Source organism: Oncorhynchus mykiss, chromosome 18 (assembly GCF_013265735.2).
Source record: "Oncorhynchus mykiss isolate Arlee chromosome 18, USDA_OmykA_1.1, whole genome shotgun sequence".
Lineage (NCBI taxonomy): Eukaryota > Metazoa > Chordata > Actinopteri > Salmoniformes > Salmonidae > Oncorhynchus > Oncorhynchus mykiss.
In genome coordinates, this window is record NC_048582.1 from 6,418,545 (window position 1) to 6,436,607 (window position 18,063).

Sequence of the window (18,063 nt, forward strand, 5' to 3'; positions counted from 1 at the left end):
GGTCATACAATAAGATGTGTAGTGATTCATATGTTGGTGATGTAAATAATATTTGCTGGTCTGTGGTGTGTAATGAGGAGCAACCAGATGCTGCTGGTCTGTGGTGTGTAATGAGGAGCGACCAGATGCTGCTGGTCTGTGGTGTGTAATGAGGAGCGACCAGATGCTGCTGGTCTGTGGTGTGTAATGAGGAGCAACCAGATGCTGCTGGTCACTTGACACATTTATGAAACTACTTATTCCAGTTACTAATAAGCAACACGCCCATTAAGAAATGACTGTAAAAACTGTGAAATCTCCTTGGATTGATGAGGAATTTAAAAAATGGTATGGGTTGAGAGGGATGAGGTGAAAGGAATGGCACATAAGTCTGGCAACCCAACTGACAGGTAACCAACCGTACTGCAAGTTAAGAAATCATGTGACTAAACTAAATAAAAATAAACTACGCTATGAAACATTATATAAAGAATGATCGTAAAAATCTTTGGGGCACATTAAATTACAATTTGGGGGGGAAAAAGCCAACTCGGCTCCATCATTCATTGAACCAGATGGCTCACTCATTACAAAGCCCACTGATATTGCAAACTACTTTAAGGATGTTTTCATTGACAAGATAAGCAACATTAGGGATGACATGCCAGCAACACTGGCTGACACTACACATCTAAGTATATGTGACCAAATGATGAAAGGCAAGAAATGTACTTTTGAATTCGGTGTGGAGGAGGTGAAAATTATTGTGGGGTCTGACAAATTACTGTGTGTCCCAACGGGGTCTGACAATCTGGTTGGAAAATTACTGAGGGTAATTGCAGACGATATTGCCTCTCTTATTTGTCACATCTCCAATTTAAGCCTACTAGAAAGTGTGTCCCCTCAGGGGTGGTGCAGTGGTTAAGGGCGCTGTACTGCAGCGCCAGCTGTGCCATCAGAGTCCCTGGGTTCGCGCCCAGGCTCTGTCGTAACCGGCCGCGACCGGGAGGTCCGTGGGGCGACGCACAATTGGCCTAGCGTCGCCCGGGTTAGGGAGGGCTTTGTCGGTAGGGGTGTCCTTGTTTCATCGCGCATCAGCGACTCCTGTGGCGGGCCAAGATAGTAGCTACTACAACAATTGGATACCACGAAATTGGGGAGAAAAAGGGGTAAAATTAAAAAAAAAATAAAAAAAATAAAGTGTGTCCCCTCAGGCCAGGAGGGAAGCTAAAGTCATTCCGCTACCCAAGAATAGTAAAGCCCCCTTTACTGGCTCAAATAGCTGAACAATCAGCCTGTTACCAACCCTTAGTAAACTTCTGGGAAAAATTTTGTTTGACCAGATACAATGCTATTTCACGGTAAACAAATTGACAACAGACTTTTATAGGGAAGGACACTAAACAAGCACAGCACTTACACAACTGACTGGTGATTGACTGAGAGAAATTTGTGATAAAATGATTGTGAGGGGCTGTCTTGTTTGACTTCACTGCAGCTTTTGACATTATCGATCATAGTCTTCTGCTGGTTAAACATATGTGTTAAGGCTTTACACCCCCTGCTATATTGTGGATAAAGAGTTACCTGTCTAACAGATCACAGAGCGTGTTATGGCTTTACACCCCCTGCTATATTGTGGATAAAGAGTTACGTGTCTAACAGAACACAGAGCGTGTTCTTTAATGGAAGCCTCTCAAACATAATCCAAATGGAATCAGGAGTTCCCCAGGGAAGCTGTTTAGGCAGCTTGCTTTTAATTTTTTTTACTAACGACATGCCACTGACTTTGAGTAAAGCCAGAGTTTCTATGTATGCGGATGACTCGACACTATACACGTCAGCTACTACAGCAACTGAAATGACTGCAACACTTAACAAAGAGCTGCAGTTAGTTTCAGAGTGGGTGTTCCTTGGCCGAGATGGGAGAACCTGCCAGAAGGACAATCGTCTTTACAGAACTTCACCGATCTGGGCTTTATGGGAGAGTGGTCAGACCGAAGCCACTTTTGAGAAAAGGGCTCTTGACAGCACGCCTGGAGTTTGCATAAAGGCCTGTGAAAGACAGAGCATGAGGCAAAAGGTTTGGTGGTCTGATCAGACTAAAATGTAACTCTTTGGTCTGAATGCAAAGCGCTATGTCTGGAGAGAACCAGGCACAGCTCATCACCCGTCGAACACCATCCCTACCGTGAAGCATGGTGGTGGCAGCATCATACTATGGGGATGCTTTTCAGCTGCAGGGACTGGGAGACTGGTAAGGATAGAGAAAACAATGAATGGAGCCAAATACAGGAAAACCCTTGATGAGAACCTGCTTCAGAGTGCAAACAACCTTAGACTGGGGCGAAGATTTATGTTCCAACAGGACAATGACCCCAAGCATACAGCCAAAGCAACGCTGGAATGTCTTCAGAACTAGAATATGAAAGTCCTTGAGTGGCCCAGCAGAAGCCCAGACTTGAATCCCATTGAAATTTTGTGGAAAGACTTGAAGATTGCTGTTCCCCGGCACTCCCCATTTAACTTAACAAAGCTTGAGAAAATCTGCAAGGAAGAAGCTGATCCAAATCTGCAAGGCAAAGCTGATCCAGACATCCCCCAAGACGACTTAAAGCTGTAATCCCAACCAAAGGTGCTTCTACAAAGTATTGACTCAGCTGTGAATACTTAGTGCCTTCAGAAATTATTCACACCCCTTGACTTTTTCCATGTTTTGTTGTTCCAGCCTGAATTTAAAATGGATTTTTACATTGAAAGTGCCTTGAAAGGGCCTTCACACAATTCCCCATAATGTCAAAGTAGGTTATTTTTTTCATTCATTAAAAATGATTTAATTTAAGATTAAATCTTGACTCAATAAGTAATCAACCCCTTTGTTATGGCAAGCCTAAATAAGTACTGGAATAAAAATGTGCTTAACAAGTCACATAATGAGTTGCTTGGACTCTGTGTTCAATAGTAGTGTGTACCTCATCTCTGTACCCAACTCATACAATTATCTGTAAGGTCCCTTCAGTCGAGAAATTTTTTTCAAACACAGATTCAACCACAAAGACCAGGGAGGTTTTCCAATGCCTCACAAAGAAGGGCACCTATTGGTAGATGGGTAAAAAAAAATACAATTAGACATGACATATTCCTTTGAGCATGGTGAAGTCGTTAGTGACACTTTAGATGGTGTCCCTTCAAAGATACAGGCATCCTTCCTAACTCAGTTGCTGGAGAGGAAGGAAACTGCTCAGGGATTTCACCATGAGGCCAATGGTGAGTTTAATGTTTGTGATAGGAGAACTGAGGATGGATCAACATTGTATACTCTACATTATTAACCTAAATGACAGAGTGAAAAGAGAACCTGTACAAAATACATATCCTGAAACATGTATCCTGTTTGCAAAAAGGTACTAAAGTAAAACAGCAAAAAATGAACACAAAGTGTGATGTTTGGGACAAATCCAATATATTACTGAGTGCCACTCTTCATATTTTCAAGCATGGTGGTGGCTGCATCATGTTATGGGTATGCTTGTCATCGGCAAGGACTATAGAGTTTTTTTGGGGGGAGGGATAAAAATCAACAGAATACAACTAAGCACAGTCACAGTAGAGGAAAACCTGGTTCAGTCTGCTTTCCACCAGACACTGGGAGACGAATTCACCTTTCAGCAGGACAATAACCCAAAACACAAGGCCAAATCTACACTGGAGTTGCTTACCAAGAAGACATTGAATGTTCCTGACTCACACCCCTTCAGTCAGTTTGAAAATCTATGGCTAGACTTGAAAATGGCTGCCTAGCAATGATCAACAACCAACTTGGCAGAGCTTGAAGAATTTAGAGCTCTTATAGACTTACCCAGAAAGACTCACAGCTGTAATCACTGCCAAAGGTGCTTCTACAAAGTATTGACTCAGGGGTGTGAGTCAATACTTGTGTGTTTTTGTATTTCAATAAATTAGCAAAACATTTGAAAAACATGTTTTCACTTTGTCATTACAGGATAATGTGTGTAGATGTGTTAATCAATTTTGAATTCAGGCTGTAACACAACAAAATGCAGAGGGGTATGAATACTTTCCTAAGGCGCTGTATATATTGTTCAAACAGTGATCTGGAGCCAAGATGGCGGAGTTGTGTATATATTGTTCAAACAGTGATCTGGAACCAAGATGGAGGAGTTGTATATATTGTTCAAACAGTGATCTGGAGCCAAGATGGAGGAGTTGTGTATATTGTTCAAACAGTGATCTGGAGCCAAGATGGAGGAGTTGTGTATATTGTTCAAACAGTGATCTGGAGCCAAGATGGAGGAGTTGTGTATATTGTTCAAACAGTGATCTGGAGCCAAGATGGAGGAGGTGTATATATTGTTCAAACAGTGATCTGGAGCCAAGATGGAGGAGTTGTGTATATTGTTCAAACAGTGATCTGGAGCCAAGATGGAGGAGGTGTATATATTGTTCAAACAGTGATCTGGAGCCAAGATGGAGGAGTTGTGTATATTGTTCAAACAGTGATCTGGAGCCAAGATGGAGGAGTTGTATATATTGTTCAAACAGTGATCTGGAGCCAAGATGGAGGAGGTGTATATATTGTTCAAACAGTGATCTCTACAACCAAGTCAAAGTCTAACAAGGAAGCCTACTGATGAAATGAGAATGAAGGTACCTTTTGTGTAAAACTTAAATCATTTCACTAAAGTAGGGGTTTTGTTCTTCTGTTTTCTCTCTTCACCACTCTTCTCTTTGTCCCTCTCAGCTAAGCTTATTATTTACAAACAGCAGAATTATCTCTGGGTCGAGTCCCCCTCTTCTCCTTCTCTGCCTTTGTCTTGTGTGTCATGCTATGGGAACCAGGGCCCATTCACTTTAATGGTGCTGAATTGGCAGTCATTGAGGGTGAATCTCCATACTAATAACAGGCCCTTAGGCTACGACCCAAATGGAACCCAATTCCCTATATAGTGCACTATTTTTGACCAGTGCCCAGTCAAAGGGGATGCACTTCATAGGGAATAGGTTGCCATTTGGGCCACAGCATTACTGCCCAGCTGTAGGCCTGACGATGGGCCCTGAGGCTCTGCCACTGTGTGTGAGGCAGGAAGCAATATCCAACGGGCTCTATACAACACAAAGACAACGAGAGAGAGAACAAGCGCCCTTCTTCTCGTCCCTCTTTCTTTCCCTGTTTATAAGCCTTAAGTACTGTCATGTGTCCAGGGCTAGTGGGTAATGTAGGAGGGGTAGATGTGACATCAGGAGACTAGGCCTCAACTATTACAGCCTGAAGGGGTTTGTGTTGAGTTCCCAAGACGGCACTGTTTTGACTGACAAGAAATGTCTGTGATGGAGACTCTTCCTGTATCTTTTACCTATTTCATATTTGACTTATTTTTGTCCTCGCCAGCTTTGACTTTGCTTATAGCTGCTTTATTGAAGAAAAATGTACTCACTATGACTGAGATGTGGTTGTCCCTCACTATGACTGAGATGTGGTTGTCCCACCTCACTATGACTGAGATGTTGTTGTCCCACCTCACTATGACTGAGATGTTGTTGTCCCACCTCGCTATGACTGAGATGTGGTTGTCCCTCACTATGACTGAGATGTTGTTGTCCCCCCTCACTATGACTGAGATGTGGTTGTCCCTCACTATGACTGAGATGTGGTTGTCCCTCACTATGACTGAGATGTTGTTGTCCCCCCTCACTATGACTGAGATGTGGTTGTCTCACCTCACTATGACTGAGATGTGGTTGTCCCTCACTATGACTGAGATGTTGTTGTCCCTCACTATGACTGAGATGATGTTGTCCCACCTCACTATGACTGAGATGTGGTTGTCCCTCACTATGGCTGAGATGTTGTTGTCCCTCACTATGACTGAGATGTTGTTGTCCCTCACTATGACTGAGATGTTGTTGTCCCTCACTATGACTGAGATGTTGTTGTCCCTCACTATGACTGAGATGTGGTTGTCCCACCTCACTATGACTGAGATGTGGTTGTCCCACCTCACTATGACTGAGATGTGGTTGTCCCACCTCACTATGACTGAGATGTGGTTGTCCCACCTCACTATGACTGAGATGTGGTTGTCCCACCTCACTATGACTAAGATGTGGTTGTCCCACCTCACTATGACTGAGATGTGGTTGTCCCACCTCACTATGACTGAGATGTGGTTGTCCCACCTCACTATGACTGAGATGTGGTTGTCCCACCTCACTATGACTGAGATGTGGTTGTCGTCCCTCACTATGACTGAGATGTGGTTGTCGTCCCTCACTATGACTGAGATGTGGTTGTCCCTCACTATGACTGAGATGTGGTTGTCCCTCACTATGACTGAGATGTGGTTGTCCCTCACTATGACTGAGATGTGGTTGTCCCCCCTCACTATGACTGAGATGTGGTTGTCCCCCCTCACTATGACTGAGATGTGGTTGTCTCACCTCACTATGACTGAGATGTGGTTGTCCCTCACTATGACTGAGATGTTGTTGTCCCTCACTATGACTGAGATGTTGTTGTCCCACCTCACTATGACTGAGATGTGGTTGTCCCCCCTCACTATGACTGAGATGTGGTTGTCCCACCTCACTATGACTGAGATGTGGTTGTCCCACCTCACTATGACTGAGATGTGGTTGTCCCACCTCACTATGACTGAGATGTGGTTGTCCCACCTCACTATGACTGAGATGTGGTTGTCCCACCTCACTATGACTGAGATGTGGTTGTCCCCCCTCACTATGACTGAGATGTTGTTGTCCCACCTCGCTATGACTGAGATGTTGTTGTCCCTCACTATGACTGAGATGTTGTTGTCCCCCCTCACTATGACTGAGATGTTGTTGTCCCCCCTCACTATGACTGAGATGTGGTTGTCCCTCACTATGACTGAGATGTTGTTGTCCCCCCTCACTATGACTGAGATGTGGTTGTCCCTCACTATGACTGAGATGTTGTTGTCCCCCCTCACTATGACTGAGGTGTGGTTGTCCCCCCTCACTATGACTGAGATGTGGTTGTCCCCCCTCACTATGACTGAGATGTGGTTGTCCCACCTCACTATGACTGAGATGTGGTTGTCCCAACTCACTATGACTGAGATGTGGTTGTCCCAACTCACTATGACTGAGATGTGGTTGTCCCTCACTATGACTGAGATGTTGTTGTCCCTCACTATGACTGAGATGTTGTTGTCCCTCACTATGACTGAGATGTTGTTGTCCCACCTCACTATGACTGAGATGTGGTTGTCCCTCACTATGACTGAGATGTGTGTGTCCCACCTCACTATGACTGAGATGTGGTTGTCGTCCCTCACTATGACTGAGATGTGGTTGTCGTCCCTCACTATGACTGAGATGTGGTTGTCCCTCACTATGACTGAGATGTGGTTGTCCCTCACTATGACTGAGATGTGGTTGTCCCTCACTATGACTGAGATGTTGTTGTCCCCCCTCACTATGACTGAGATGTGGTTGTCCCCCCTCACTATGACTGAGATGTGGTTGTCTCACCTCACTATGACTGAGATGTGGTTGTCCCTCACTATGACTGAGATGTTGTTGTCCCTCACTATGACTGAGATGTTGTTGTCCCACCTCACTATGACTGAGATGTGGTTGTCCCCCCTCACTATGACTGAGATGTGGTTGTCCCACCTCACTATGACTGAGATGTGGTTGTCCCACCTCACTATGACTGAGATGTGGTTGTCCCACCTCACTATGACTGAGATGTGGTTGTCCCACCTCACTATGACTGAGATGTGGTTGTCCCACCTCACTATGACTGAGATGTGGTTGTCCCCCCTCACTATGACTGAGATGTTGTTGTCCCACCTCGCTATGACTGAGATGTTGTTGTCCCTCACTATGACTGAGATGTTGTTGTCCCCCCTCACTATGACTGAGATGTTGTTGTCCCCCCTCACTATGACTGAGATGTGGGTGTCCCTCACTATGACTGAGATGTTGTTGTCCCCCCTCACTATGACTGAGATGTGGTTGTCTCTCACTATGACTGAGATGTTGTTGTCCCCCCTCACTATGACTGAGATGTGGTTGTCCCCCCTCACTATGACTGAGATGTGGTTGTCCCCCCTCACTATGACTGAGATGTGGTTGTCCCCCCTCACTATGACTGAGATGTGGTTGTCCCACCTCACTATGACTGAGATGTGGTTGTCCCAACTCACTATGACTGAGATGTGGTTGTCCCAACTCACTATGACTGAGATGTGGTTGTCCCTCACTATGACTGAGATGTTGTTGTCCCTCACTATGACTGAGATGTTGTTGTCCCTCACTATGACTGAGATGTTGTTGTCCCACCTCACTATGACTGAGATGTGGTTGTCCCTCACTATGACTGAGATGTTGTTGTCCCTCACTATGACTGAGATGTTGTTGTCCCTCACTATGACTGAGATGTGGTTGTCCCACCTCACTATGACTGAGATGTGGTTGTCCCACCTCACTATGACTGAGATGTGGTTGTCCCACCTCACTATGACTGAGATGTGGTTGTCCCACCTCACTATGACTGAGATGTGGTTGTCCCACCTCACTATGACTGAGATGTTGTTGTCCCACCTCACTATGACTGAGATGTTGTTGTCCCTCACTATGACTGAGATGTTGTTGTCCCCCCTCACTATGACTGAGATGTTGTTGTCCCTCACTATGACTGAGATGTTGTTGTCCCTCACTATGACTGAGATGTGGTTGTCCCTCACTATGACTGAGATGTGGTTGTCCCACCTCGCTATGTTTAGGGGAGATAAACTGTAAGTCGCTCTGAATAAGAGTGTCTTCTAAATGACACATTTGTGATAAATACTGAAATTGGTGAAAAATGTTGAACACGTTTAAATTCTTGAGCTGCCTGGTACAATGGAACCAATTCAACCACTATAATCATGTAGGTTGGTATAGGTGGCATCTCTATACTGACCCAGGTCTGTTCATTATGTAGGCTGGTATAGGTGGCATCTCTATACTGACCCAGGTCTGTTCATTATGTAGGTTGGTATAGGTAGCAGATCTCTACTGACCCAGGTCTGTTCATTATGTAGGTTGGTATAGGTGGCATCTCTATACTGACCCAGGTCTGTTCATTATGTAGGTTGGTATAGGTGGCATCTCTATACTGACCCAGGTCTGTTCATTATGTAGGTTGGTATAGGTGGCATCTCTATACTGACCCAGGTCTGTTCATTATGTAGGCTGGTATAGGTGGCATCTCTATACTGACCCAGGTCTGTTCATTATGTAGGTTGGTATAGGTGGCATCTCTATACTGACCCAGGTCTGTTCAGGTTGCATCTCTATACTGACCCAGGTCTGTTCATTATGTAGGTTGGTATAGGTAGCAGATCTATACTGACCCAGGTCTGTTCATTATGTAGGTTGGTATAGGTGGCATCTCTATACTGACCCAGGTCTGTTCATTATGTAGGTTGGTATAGGTGGCATCTCTATACTGACCCAGGTCTGTTCATTATGTAGGTTGGTATAGGTAGCAGATCTATACTGACCCAGGTCTGTTCATTATGTAGGTTGGTATAGGTAGCAGATCTATACTGACCCAGGTCTGTTCATTATGTAGGTTGGTATAGGTGGCATCTCTATACTGACCCAGGTCTGTTCATTATGTAGGTTGGTATAGGTAGCAGATCTATACTGACCCAGGTCTGTTCATTATGTAGGTTGGTATAGGTAGCAGATCTATACTGACCCAGGTCTGTTCATTATGTAGGTTGGTATAGGTGGCATCTCTATACTGACCCAGGTCTGTTCATTATGTAGGTTGGTATAGGTAGCATCTCTATACTGACCCAGGTCTGTTCATTATGTAGATTGGTATAGGTAGCAGATCTATATTGACCCAGGGCTATTCATTATGTAGGTTGGTATAGGTAGCATCTCTATACTGACCCAGGTCTGTTCATTATGTAGGTTGGTATAGGTAGCAGATCTATACTGACCCAGGTCTGTTCATTATGTAGGTTGGTATAGGTAGCAGATCTATACTGACCCAGGTCTGTTCATTATGTAGGTTGGTATAGGTAGCAGATCTATACTGACCCAGGTCTGTTCATTATGTAGGTTGGTATAGGTAGCAGATCTATACTGACCCAGGTCTGTTCATTATGTAGGCTGGTATAGGTAGCAGCTCAGTGGTTCCAGTGTCTCAGTGGTTCCAGTGTATGGCTGTTCTCTGATGTGGTGATGTTGTTGTTGGTCTCCTGCAGGCAGCAGAAGACGTGGTGTTCATAGGACCGGACACCCACGCCATCCATGCCATGGGCGACAAGATCGAGAGCAAGCTCCTAGCCAAGGCAGCCAATGTCAACGTCATCCCTGGGTTCGACGGGGTCGTCGAGGTGAGCTATACTGTCAACATGGTTGTCCTGGCAACAACTTTCAGGAAGCTTAGGATCGTCCTGGCAACAAATCAAACTGGATCTACATTTTAACAGTACCACTCAGATCTGGTCTTCATTATCCCTCATTCTACACACAGTCATTTGTTTCCCCCCTCCATCTCTATTCTCCTCTACCCCCTCTCTCCTCTACCCCCTCTCTCCTCTACCCCCTCTCTCCTCTACCCCCTCTCTCCTCTACCCCCTCTCTCCTCATCTCTCTCTCTCCTCATCTCTCTCTCTCCTCTGCCCCCTCTCTCCTCTACCCCCTCTCTCCTCATCTCTCTCTCTCTCTCCTCATCTCTCTCTCCTCTACCCCCTCTCTCCTCATCTCTCTCTCTCCTCTACCCCCTCTCTCCTCTACCCCCTCTTTAATCTACCCCCTCTCTCCTCTACCCCCTCTTTCCTCAGCCATTTGCCTTTCTCGGTCTCTCTCAATCTTCCCTTCTTTCTCCTCCTGCTCTCCCACTCTCCTCTCCCCCCTCTCCTCCTGCTCTTCCACTCTCCTCTCCCCCTCTCTCTCCTCCTGCTCTTCCTCTCTCCTCTCCCACCTCTCTCTCTCTCTCCTCTCCCACCTCTCTCTCTCTCCTCTCCCACCTTTCTCTCTCCTCTCCCACCTCTCTCTCTCTCTCCTCTCCCACCTCTCTCTCTCTCTCCTCTCCCACCTCTCTTCTCCTGCTCTTCCACTCTCCTCTCCCCCCTCTCTCCTCTCCTGCTCTTCCCCTCCTCTGTATACAGTGATGGTCCTAATAGAGCTGTGTGGGCCATGTTTAACACTTCTCCTGCTGATGGCTAGTAGATAAATAGATACAGATGGTTGTTGTCACGTAGCTGTCACAGGCCAGGGGGGCAACAACAGCTCTGATGGGGTGATCTCTTCTACCTATGCTGCCCCCAGGGCATGATTGATGGGCTAGACAGACAGACCCGCAGGGAGTCAGACAGTCAGGCAGACCGGCAGGGATTCAGACAGTCAGGCAGACAGACAGACAGGCAGGGAGACAGACAGACAGACAGGCAGGGAGACACACAGACAGACAGGCAGGGAGACAGACAGACAGACAGACAGGCAGGGAGACAAACAGACAGACAGACAGACAGGCAGGCAGGCAGGCAGGGAGACAGACAGGCAGGCAGGCAGGGAGGCAGACAGACAGACAGGGAGACAGGCAGACAGGCAGGGAGACAGGCAGGCAGGGAGACAGGCAGACATACAGGCAGGGAGACAGGCAGGCAGACAGGCAGACAGGCAGGCAGACAGGCAGGCAGACAGGCAGGCAGGCAGGCAGGGAGACAGGCAGGCAGGCAGGCAGGGAGACAGGCAGGCAGGCAGGGAGACAGGCAGGCAGGCAGGCAGGCAGGCAGGCAGGGAGACAGACAGACAGGCAGGCAGGGAGACAGGCAGGCAGGGAGACAGGCAGGCAGGCAGGGAGACAGACAAGCAGGCAGGCAGGCAGGGAGACAGACAAGCAGGCAGGCAGGCAGGGAGACAGACAAGCAGGCAGGCAGCAGGGAGACAGACAAGCAGGCAGGCAGGCAGGGAGACAGACAAGCAGGCAGGCAGGCAGGGAGACAGGCAGGCAGGCAGGGAGGCAGACAAGCAGGCAGGCAGGCAGACAAGCAAGCAGGCAGGCAGGCAGACAAGCAGGCAGGCAGGCAGGGAGACAGACAAGCAGGCAGGCAGGCAGGGAGACAGGCAGGCAGGGAGACAGGCAGGCAGGGAGACACAGACAGGCAGGGAGACACAGAGGAACAAAGGGATGGTTGAGGAGATGAGGGTGAGCCCTCCCTCTGCTGGTGGTTGGTGGAACTTACAACTCTGTCTCCTGTCTCAGAACGTGGAGGACGCTGTGAAGATTGCAGGAGACATCGGTAAGTGAATCAAAATTCCATTCATTAATTTAAAAAATATTTGCCTGGCCTCCATGCAGAATTTTCATATTGTGTTGTTGATCAGGCTACCCGGGTCATATTGTGTTGTTGATCAGGCTACCCGGGTCATATTGTATTGTTGATCAGGCTACCCGGGTCATACTGTATTGTTGATCAGGCTACCCGGGTCATACTGTATTGTTGATCAGGCTACCCGGGTCATATTGTGTTGTTGATCAGGCTACCCGGGTCATATTGTGTTGTTGATCAGGCTACCCGGGTCATATTGTGTTGTTGATCAGGCGGCAGGGTAGCCTAGTGGTTAGAGTGTTGGACTAGTAACCGGAAGGTTGCGGAAGGTTGCGAGTTCAAACCCCCGAGCTGACAAGGTACAAATCTGTCGTTCTGCCCCTGAACAGGCAGTTAACCCACTGTTCCCAGGCCGTCATTGAAAATAAGAATTTGTTCTTAACTGACTTGCCTGGTTAAATAAAGGTAAAAAAAAAAATAAAAAAAAAAGGCTACCCGGGTCATACTGTATTGTTGATCAGGCTACCCGGTCATATTGTGTTGTTGATCAGGCTACCCGGGTCATATTGTGTTGTTGATCAGGCTACCCGGGTCATATTGTGTTGTTGATCAGGCTACCCGGGTCATATTGTGTTGTTGATCAGGCTACCCGGGTCATATTGTGTTGTTGATCAGGCTACCCGGTGATGATCAAGGCCTCAGCAGGAGGAGGGGGAAAAGGCATGAGGATCGCCTGGAACGATGATGAGACCAGGTGACATTCATTATTACTGTAATAAATGCAATTAAAATATAATAATAAAAACATTTCAATTATACAATTATTTATACGTCTCTACACTGTGTAGTAAATGGCAATAAGATATTTATAGACTTTATTAAGACATTTAATGAGACTTGAATAAACCGCTTCCATTCTGTCTTTCCCAGGGAAGGTTTTCGTTTGTCCTCACAGGAGGCTGCGTCTAGTTTCGGAGACGACCGTCTGCTGATAGAGAAGTTTGTAGACAACCCCAGACACATTGAGATCCAGGTCCTGGCTGATAAGCATGGTAATGCTCTGTGGCTGAACGAGAGGGAGTGTTCTATCCAGAGGAGGAACCAGAAGGTGGTGGAGGAGGCTCCAAGGTCAGGGGTCAATGTTTTCACCTTTAACTTATTCATTGGTGTAAGTCCCAGGTGGGCTCCCGAGTGGAGCAGCGGTCTAAGTCACTGCAGTACCTGGTTCGAATCCAGGCTGCATCACATCCGGTCGTGATTGTGAGTCCAGCGTCGTCTGGGTTTGGCCCTTATAGGTGGTCATTGTAAATAAGAATTTGTTCTAAACTGCCTAGTTAAATAAAGGTTACATTAAATAAATGTCTTGGTTTCTAAGTTATGTGATTTCTGTCCTCCTCTCTGCAGTACGTTCCTGGACCCAGAGACGCGTCGTGCGATGGGGGAGCAAGCGGTACAGCTGGCTAAAGCAGTCCACTACTCCTCTGCCGGGACCGTAGAGTTCTTGGTGGACTCCAACAAGAACTTCTACTTCCTGGAGATGAACACTCGCCTTCAGGTGGGGCGATGGGAAGAAAGCCGTAGTTTACTCTCTGTGTGTGTTTTTCTGTGACATGACAAGTCCAGACACTTGAACCAAGTGACTTCCTGTAACCAACCCAGTCCTCCCCTCTGAGTGGTTGACCTGACCGCTGACCTTTGCCCCCTTCAGGTGGAGCACCCAATCACAGAGTGCATCACTGGTCTGGACCTGGTGCAGCAGATGATCCGTGTGGCCAAGGGTTTCCCTCTGCTACACAAACAGGAAGACATCCCCATCAACGGCTGGGCTATAGAGAGCCGAGTCTACGCTGAGGTGGGCTTCACTGAACACTTGTTCTGCTCTGTACCGTAGAGTGAAGCCGGTCAACCGTGGCCCTTCTGCTGCCTTGTGAATGTGTCACTTCTCTCTACGAAGCGCTTTCTGGGTCCCCACTGTCTGCTGGACACTTCCTGTGTGTTATAGAGGTTATGGAGAGTTTAATTAGGCAGTTATAACCCGTTATAAAGCATGTTTCTCCTTCTCCAGGACCCCTACAAGTCCTTTGGCCTGCCCTCCATTGGACGCCTGTCACAGTACCAGGAACCCATCAACCTCCCAAAGGTGAGTCACATGCATGTACACTTTTTGCTTGTGTGCATATGCTCTGAGTTGACCTCTCTGTTATTTCTGCTGATGATGTGTGTTGACCTCTCTGTTATTTCTGCTGATGATGTGTGTTGACCTCTGTTATTTCTGCTGATGATGTGATGTGTGTTGACCTCTCTGTTATTTCTGCTGATGATGTGTGTTGACCTCTCTGTTATTTCTACTGATGATGTGTGTTGACCTCTCTGTTATTTCTGCTGATGATGTGTGTTGACCTCTCTGTTATTTCTGCTGATGATGTGTGTTGACCTCTCTGTTATTTCTGCTGAAGATGGTGTTGACCTCTCTGTTATTTCTGCTGAAGACGTGACGTGTGTTGACCTCTCTGTTATTTCTGCTGATGATGTGTGTTGACCTCTCTGTTATTTCTGCTGAAGACGTGATGTGTGTTGACCTCTCTGTTATTTCTACTGAAGACGTGATGTGTGTTGACCTCTCTGTTATTTCTGCTGAAGATGGTGTTGACCTCTCTGTTATTTCTGCTGAAGACGTGACGTGTGTTGACCTCTCTGTTATTTCTACTGAAGACGTGATGTGTGTTGACCTCTCTGTTATTTCTGCTGAAGATGGTGTTGACCTCTCTGTTATTTCTGCTGAAGACGTGATGTGTGTTGACCTCTCTGTTATTTCTGCTGAAGACGTGATGTGTGTTGACCTCTGTTATTTCTGCTGAAGACGTGATGTGTGTTGACCTCTCTGTTATTTCTGCTGAAGACGTGATGTGTGTTGACCTCTCTGTTATTTCTGCTGAAGACGTGATGTGTGTTGACCTCTCTGTTATTTCTGCTGAAGATGTGTGTTGACCTCTCTGTGATTTCTGCTGAAGACGTGATGTGTGTTGACCTCTCTGTTATTTCTGCTGAAGACGTGATGTGTGTTGACCTCTCTGTTATTTCTGCTGATGATGTGTGTTGACCTCTCTGTTATTTCTGCTGAAGATGTGATGTGTGTTGACCTCTCTGTTATTTCTGCTGAAGATGTGTGTTGACCTCTCTGTGATTTCTACTGAAGACGTGATGTGTGTTGACCTCTCTGTTATTTCTGCTGATGACGTGATGTGTGTTGACCTCTCTGTTATTTCTACTGATGACGTGATGTGTGTTGACCTCTCTGTTATTTCTGCTGAAGACGTGATGTGTGTTGACCTCTCTGTTATTTCTGCTGAAGACGTGATGTGTGTTGACCTCTCTGTTATTTCTACTGATGACGTGATGTGTGTTGACCTCTCTGTTATTTCTGCTGAAGACGTGATGTGTGTTGACCTCTCTGTTATTTCTGCTGAAGACGTGATGTGTGTTGATCTCTCTGTTATTTCTGCTGAAGATGTGTGTTGACCTCTCTGTTATTTCTGCTGAAGATGTGTGTTGACCTCTCTGTTATTTCTGCTGAAGATGTGATGTGTGTTGACCTCTCTGTTATTTCTACTGAAGATGTGTGTTGACCTCTCTGTGATTTCTGCTGAAGATGTGTGTTGACCTCTCTGTTATTTCTGCTGAAGATGTGATGTGTGTTGACCTCTCTGTTATTTCTACTGAAGATGTGTGTTGACCTCTCTGTTATTTCTGCTGAAGACGTGATGTGTGTTGACCTCTCTGTTATTTCTGCTGAAGACGTGATGTGTGTTGACCTCTCTGTTATTTCTGCTGAAGACGTGATGTGTGTTGACCTCTCTGTTATTTCTACTGATGACGTGATGTGTGTTGACCTCTCTGTTATTTCTGCTGAAGACGTGATGTGTGTTGACCTCTCTGTTATTTCTGCTGAAGACGTGATGTGTGTTGATCTCTCTGTTATTTCTGCTGAAGATGTGTGTTGACCTCTCTGTTATTTCTGCTGAAGATGTGTGTTGACCTCTCTGTTATTTCTGCTGAAGATGTGATGTGTGTTGACCTCTCTGTTATTTCTACTGAAGATGTGTGTTGACCTCTCTGTGATTTCTGCTGAAGATGTGTGTTGACCTCTCTGTTATTTCTGCTGAAGATGTGATGTGTGTTGACCTCTCTGTTATTTCTACTGAAGATGTGTGTTGACCTCTCTGTTATTTCTACTGAAGGCGTGATGTGTGTTGACCTCTCTGTTATTTCTGCTGAAGACGTGATGTGTGTTGATCTCGCTGTTATTTCTGCTGATGACGTGTGTTGACCTCTCTGTTATTTCTACTGAAGACGTGATGTGTGTTGACCTCTCTGTTATTTCTGCTGAAGACGTGATGTGTGTTGACCTCTCTGTTATTTCTGCCGAAGACGTGATGTGTGTTGACCTCTCTGTTATTTCTGCTGAAGATGTGTGTTGACCTCTCTGTTATTTCTGCTGAAGATGTGATGTGTGTTGACCTCTCTGTTATTTCTGCTGAAGATGTGTGTTGACCTCTCTGTGATTTCTACTGAAGACGTGATGTGTGTTGACCTCTCTGTTATTTCTGCTGATGACGTGATGTGTGTTGACCTCTCTGTTATTTCTACTGATGACGTGATGTGTGTTGACCTCTCTGTTATTTCTGCTGAAGACGTGATGTGTGTTGACCTCTCTGTTATTTCTGCTGAAGACGTGATGTGTGTTGACCTCTCTGTTATTTCTACTGATGACGTGATGTGTGTTGACCTCTCTGTTATTTCTGCTGAAGACGTGATGTGTGTTGACCTCTCTGTTATTTCTGCTGAAGACGTGATGTGTGTTGATCTCTCTGTTATTTCTGCTGAAGATGTGTGTTGACCTCTCTGTTATTTCTGCTGAAGATGTGTGTTGACCTCTCTGTTATTTCTGCTGAAGATGTGATGTGTGTTGACCTCTCTGTTATTTCTACTGAAGATGTGTGTTGACCTCTCTGTGATTTCTGCTGAAGATGTGTGTTGACCTCTCTGTTATTTCTGCTGAAGATGTGATGTGTGTTGACCTCTCTGTTATTTCTACTGAAGATGTGTGTTGACCTCTCTGTTATTTCTGCTGAAGATGTGATGTGTGTTGACCTCTCTGTTATTTCTGCTGAAGATGTGTGTTGGCCTCTCTGTGATTTCTACTGAAGGCGTGATGTGTGTTGACCTCTCTGTTATTTCTGCTGAAGACGTGATGTGTGTTGACCTCTCTGTTATTTCTGCTGAAGATGTGTGTTGACCTCTCTGTGATTTCTACTGAAGGCGTGATGTGTGTTGACCTCTCTGTTATTTCTGCTGAAGACGTGATGTGTGTTGACCTCTCTGTTATTTCTGCTGAAGATGTGTGTTGACCTCTCTGTTATTTCTGCTGAAGATGTGTGTTGACCTCTCTGTTATTTCTGCTGAAGATGTGTGTTGACCTCTCTGTGATTTCTACTGAAGACGTGATGTGTGTTGACCTCTCTGTTATTTCTGCTGATGATGTGTGTTGACCTCTCTGTTATTTCTGCTGAAGACGTGATGTGTGTTGACCTCTCTGTTATTTCTGCTGATGACGTGATGTGTGTTGACCTCTCTGTTATTTCTGCTGATGATGTGTGTTGACCTCTGTTATTTCTACTGAAGACGTGATGTGTGTTGACCTCTCTGTTATTTCTGCTGAAGACGTGATGTGTGTTGACCT

At 46.0% G+C, this 18,063-nt stretch overlaps 1 protein-coding gene across 2 annotated transcripts in view; it reads left to right on the forward strand.

Annotated features, from left to right (window-relative positions):
• Positions 1-18,063, forward strand: part of LOC110496964 (propionyl-CoA carboxylase alpha chain, mitochondrial) — a 55,499-nt gene that overhangs the window by 14,112 nt on the left and 23,324 nt on the right. For both annotated transcript variants that reach the window (XR_005037353.1, XM_036951488.1), the window contains exons 7-13: positions 10,251-10,382; positions 12,257-12,293; positions 12,999-13,077; positions 13,254-13,451; positions 13,728-13,878; positions 14,032-14,175; positions 14,389-14,463. Coding sequence is in view for 1 of the 2 variants with exons in the window: in XM_036951488.1 (XP_036807383.1) it covers positions 10,251-10,382; positions 12,257-12,293; positions 12,999-13,077; positions 13,254-13,451; positions 13,728-13,878; positions 14,032-14,175; positions 14,389-14,463 (816 nt within the window). In the remaining variant the exon portion in view is untranslated. The remainder of the gene's footprint in view (positions 1-10,250; positions 10,383-12,256; positions 12,294-12,998; positions 13,078-13,253; positions 13,452-13,727; positions 13,879-14,031; positions 14,176-14,388; positions 14,464-18,063) is intronic.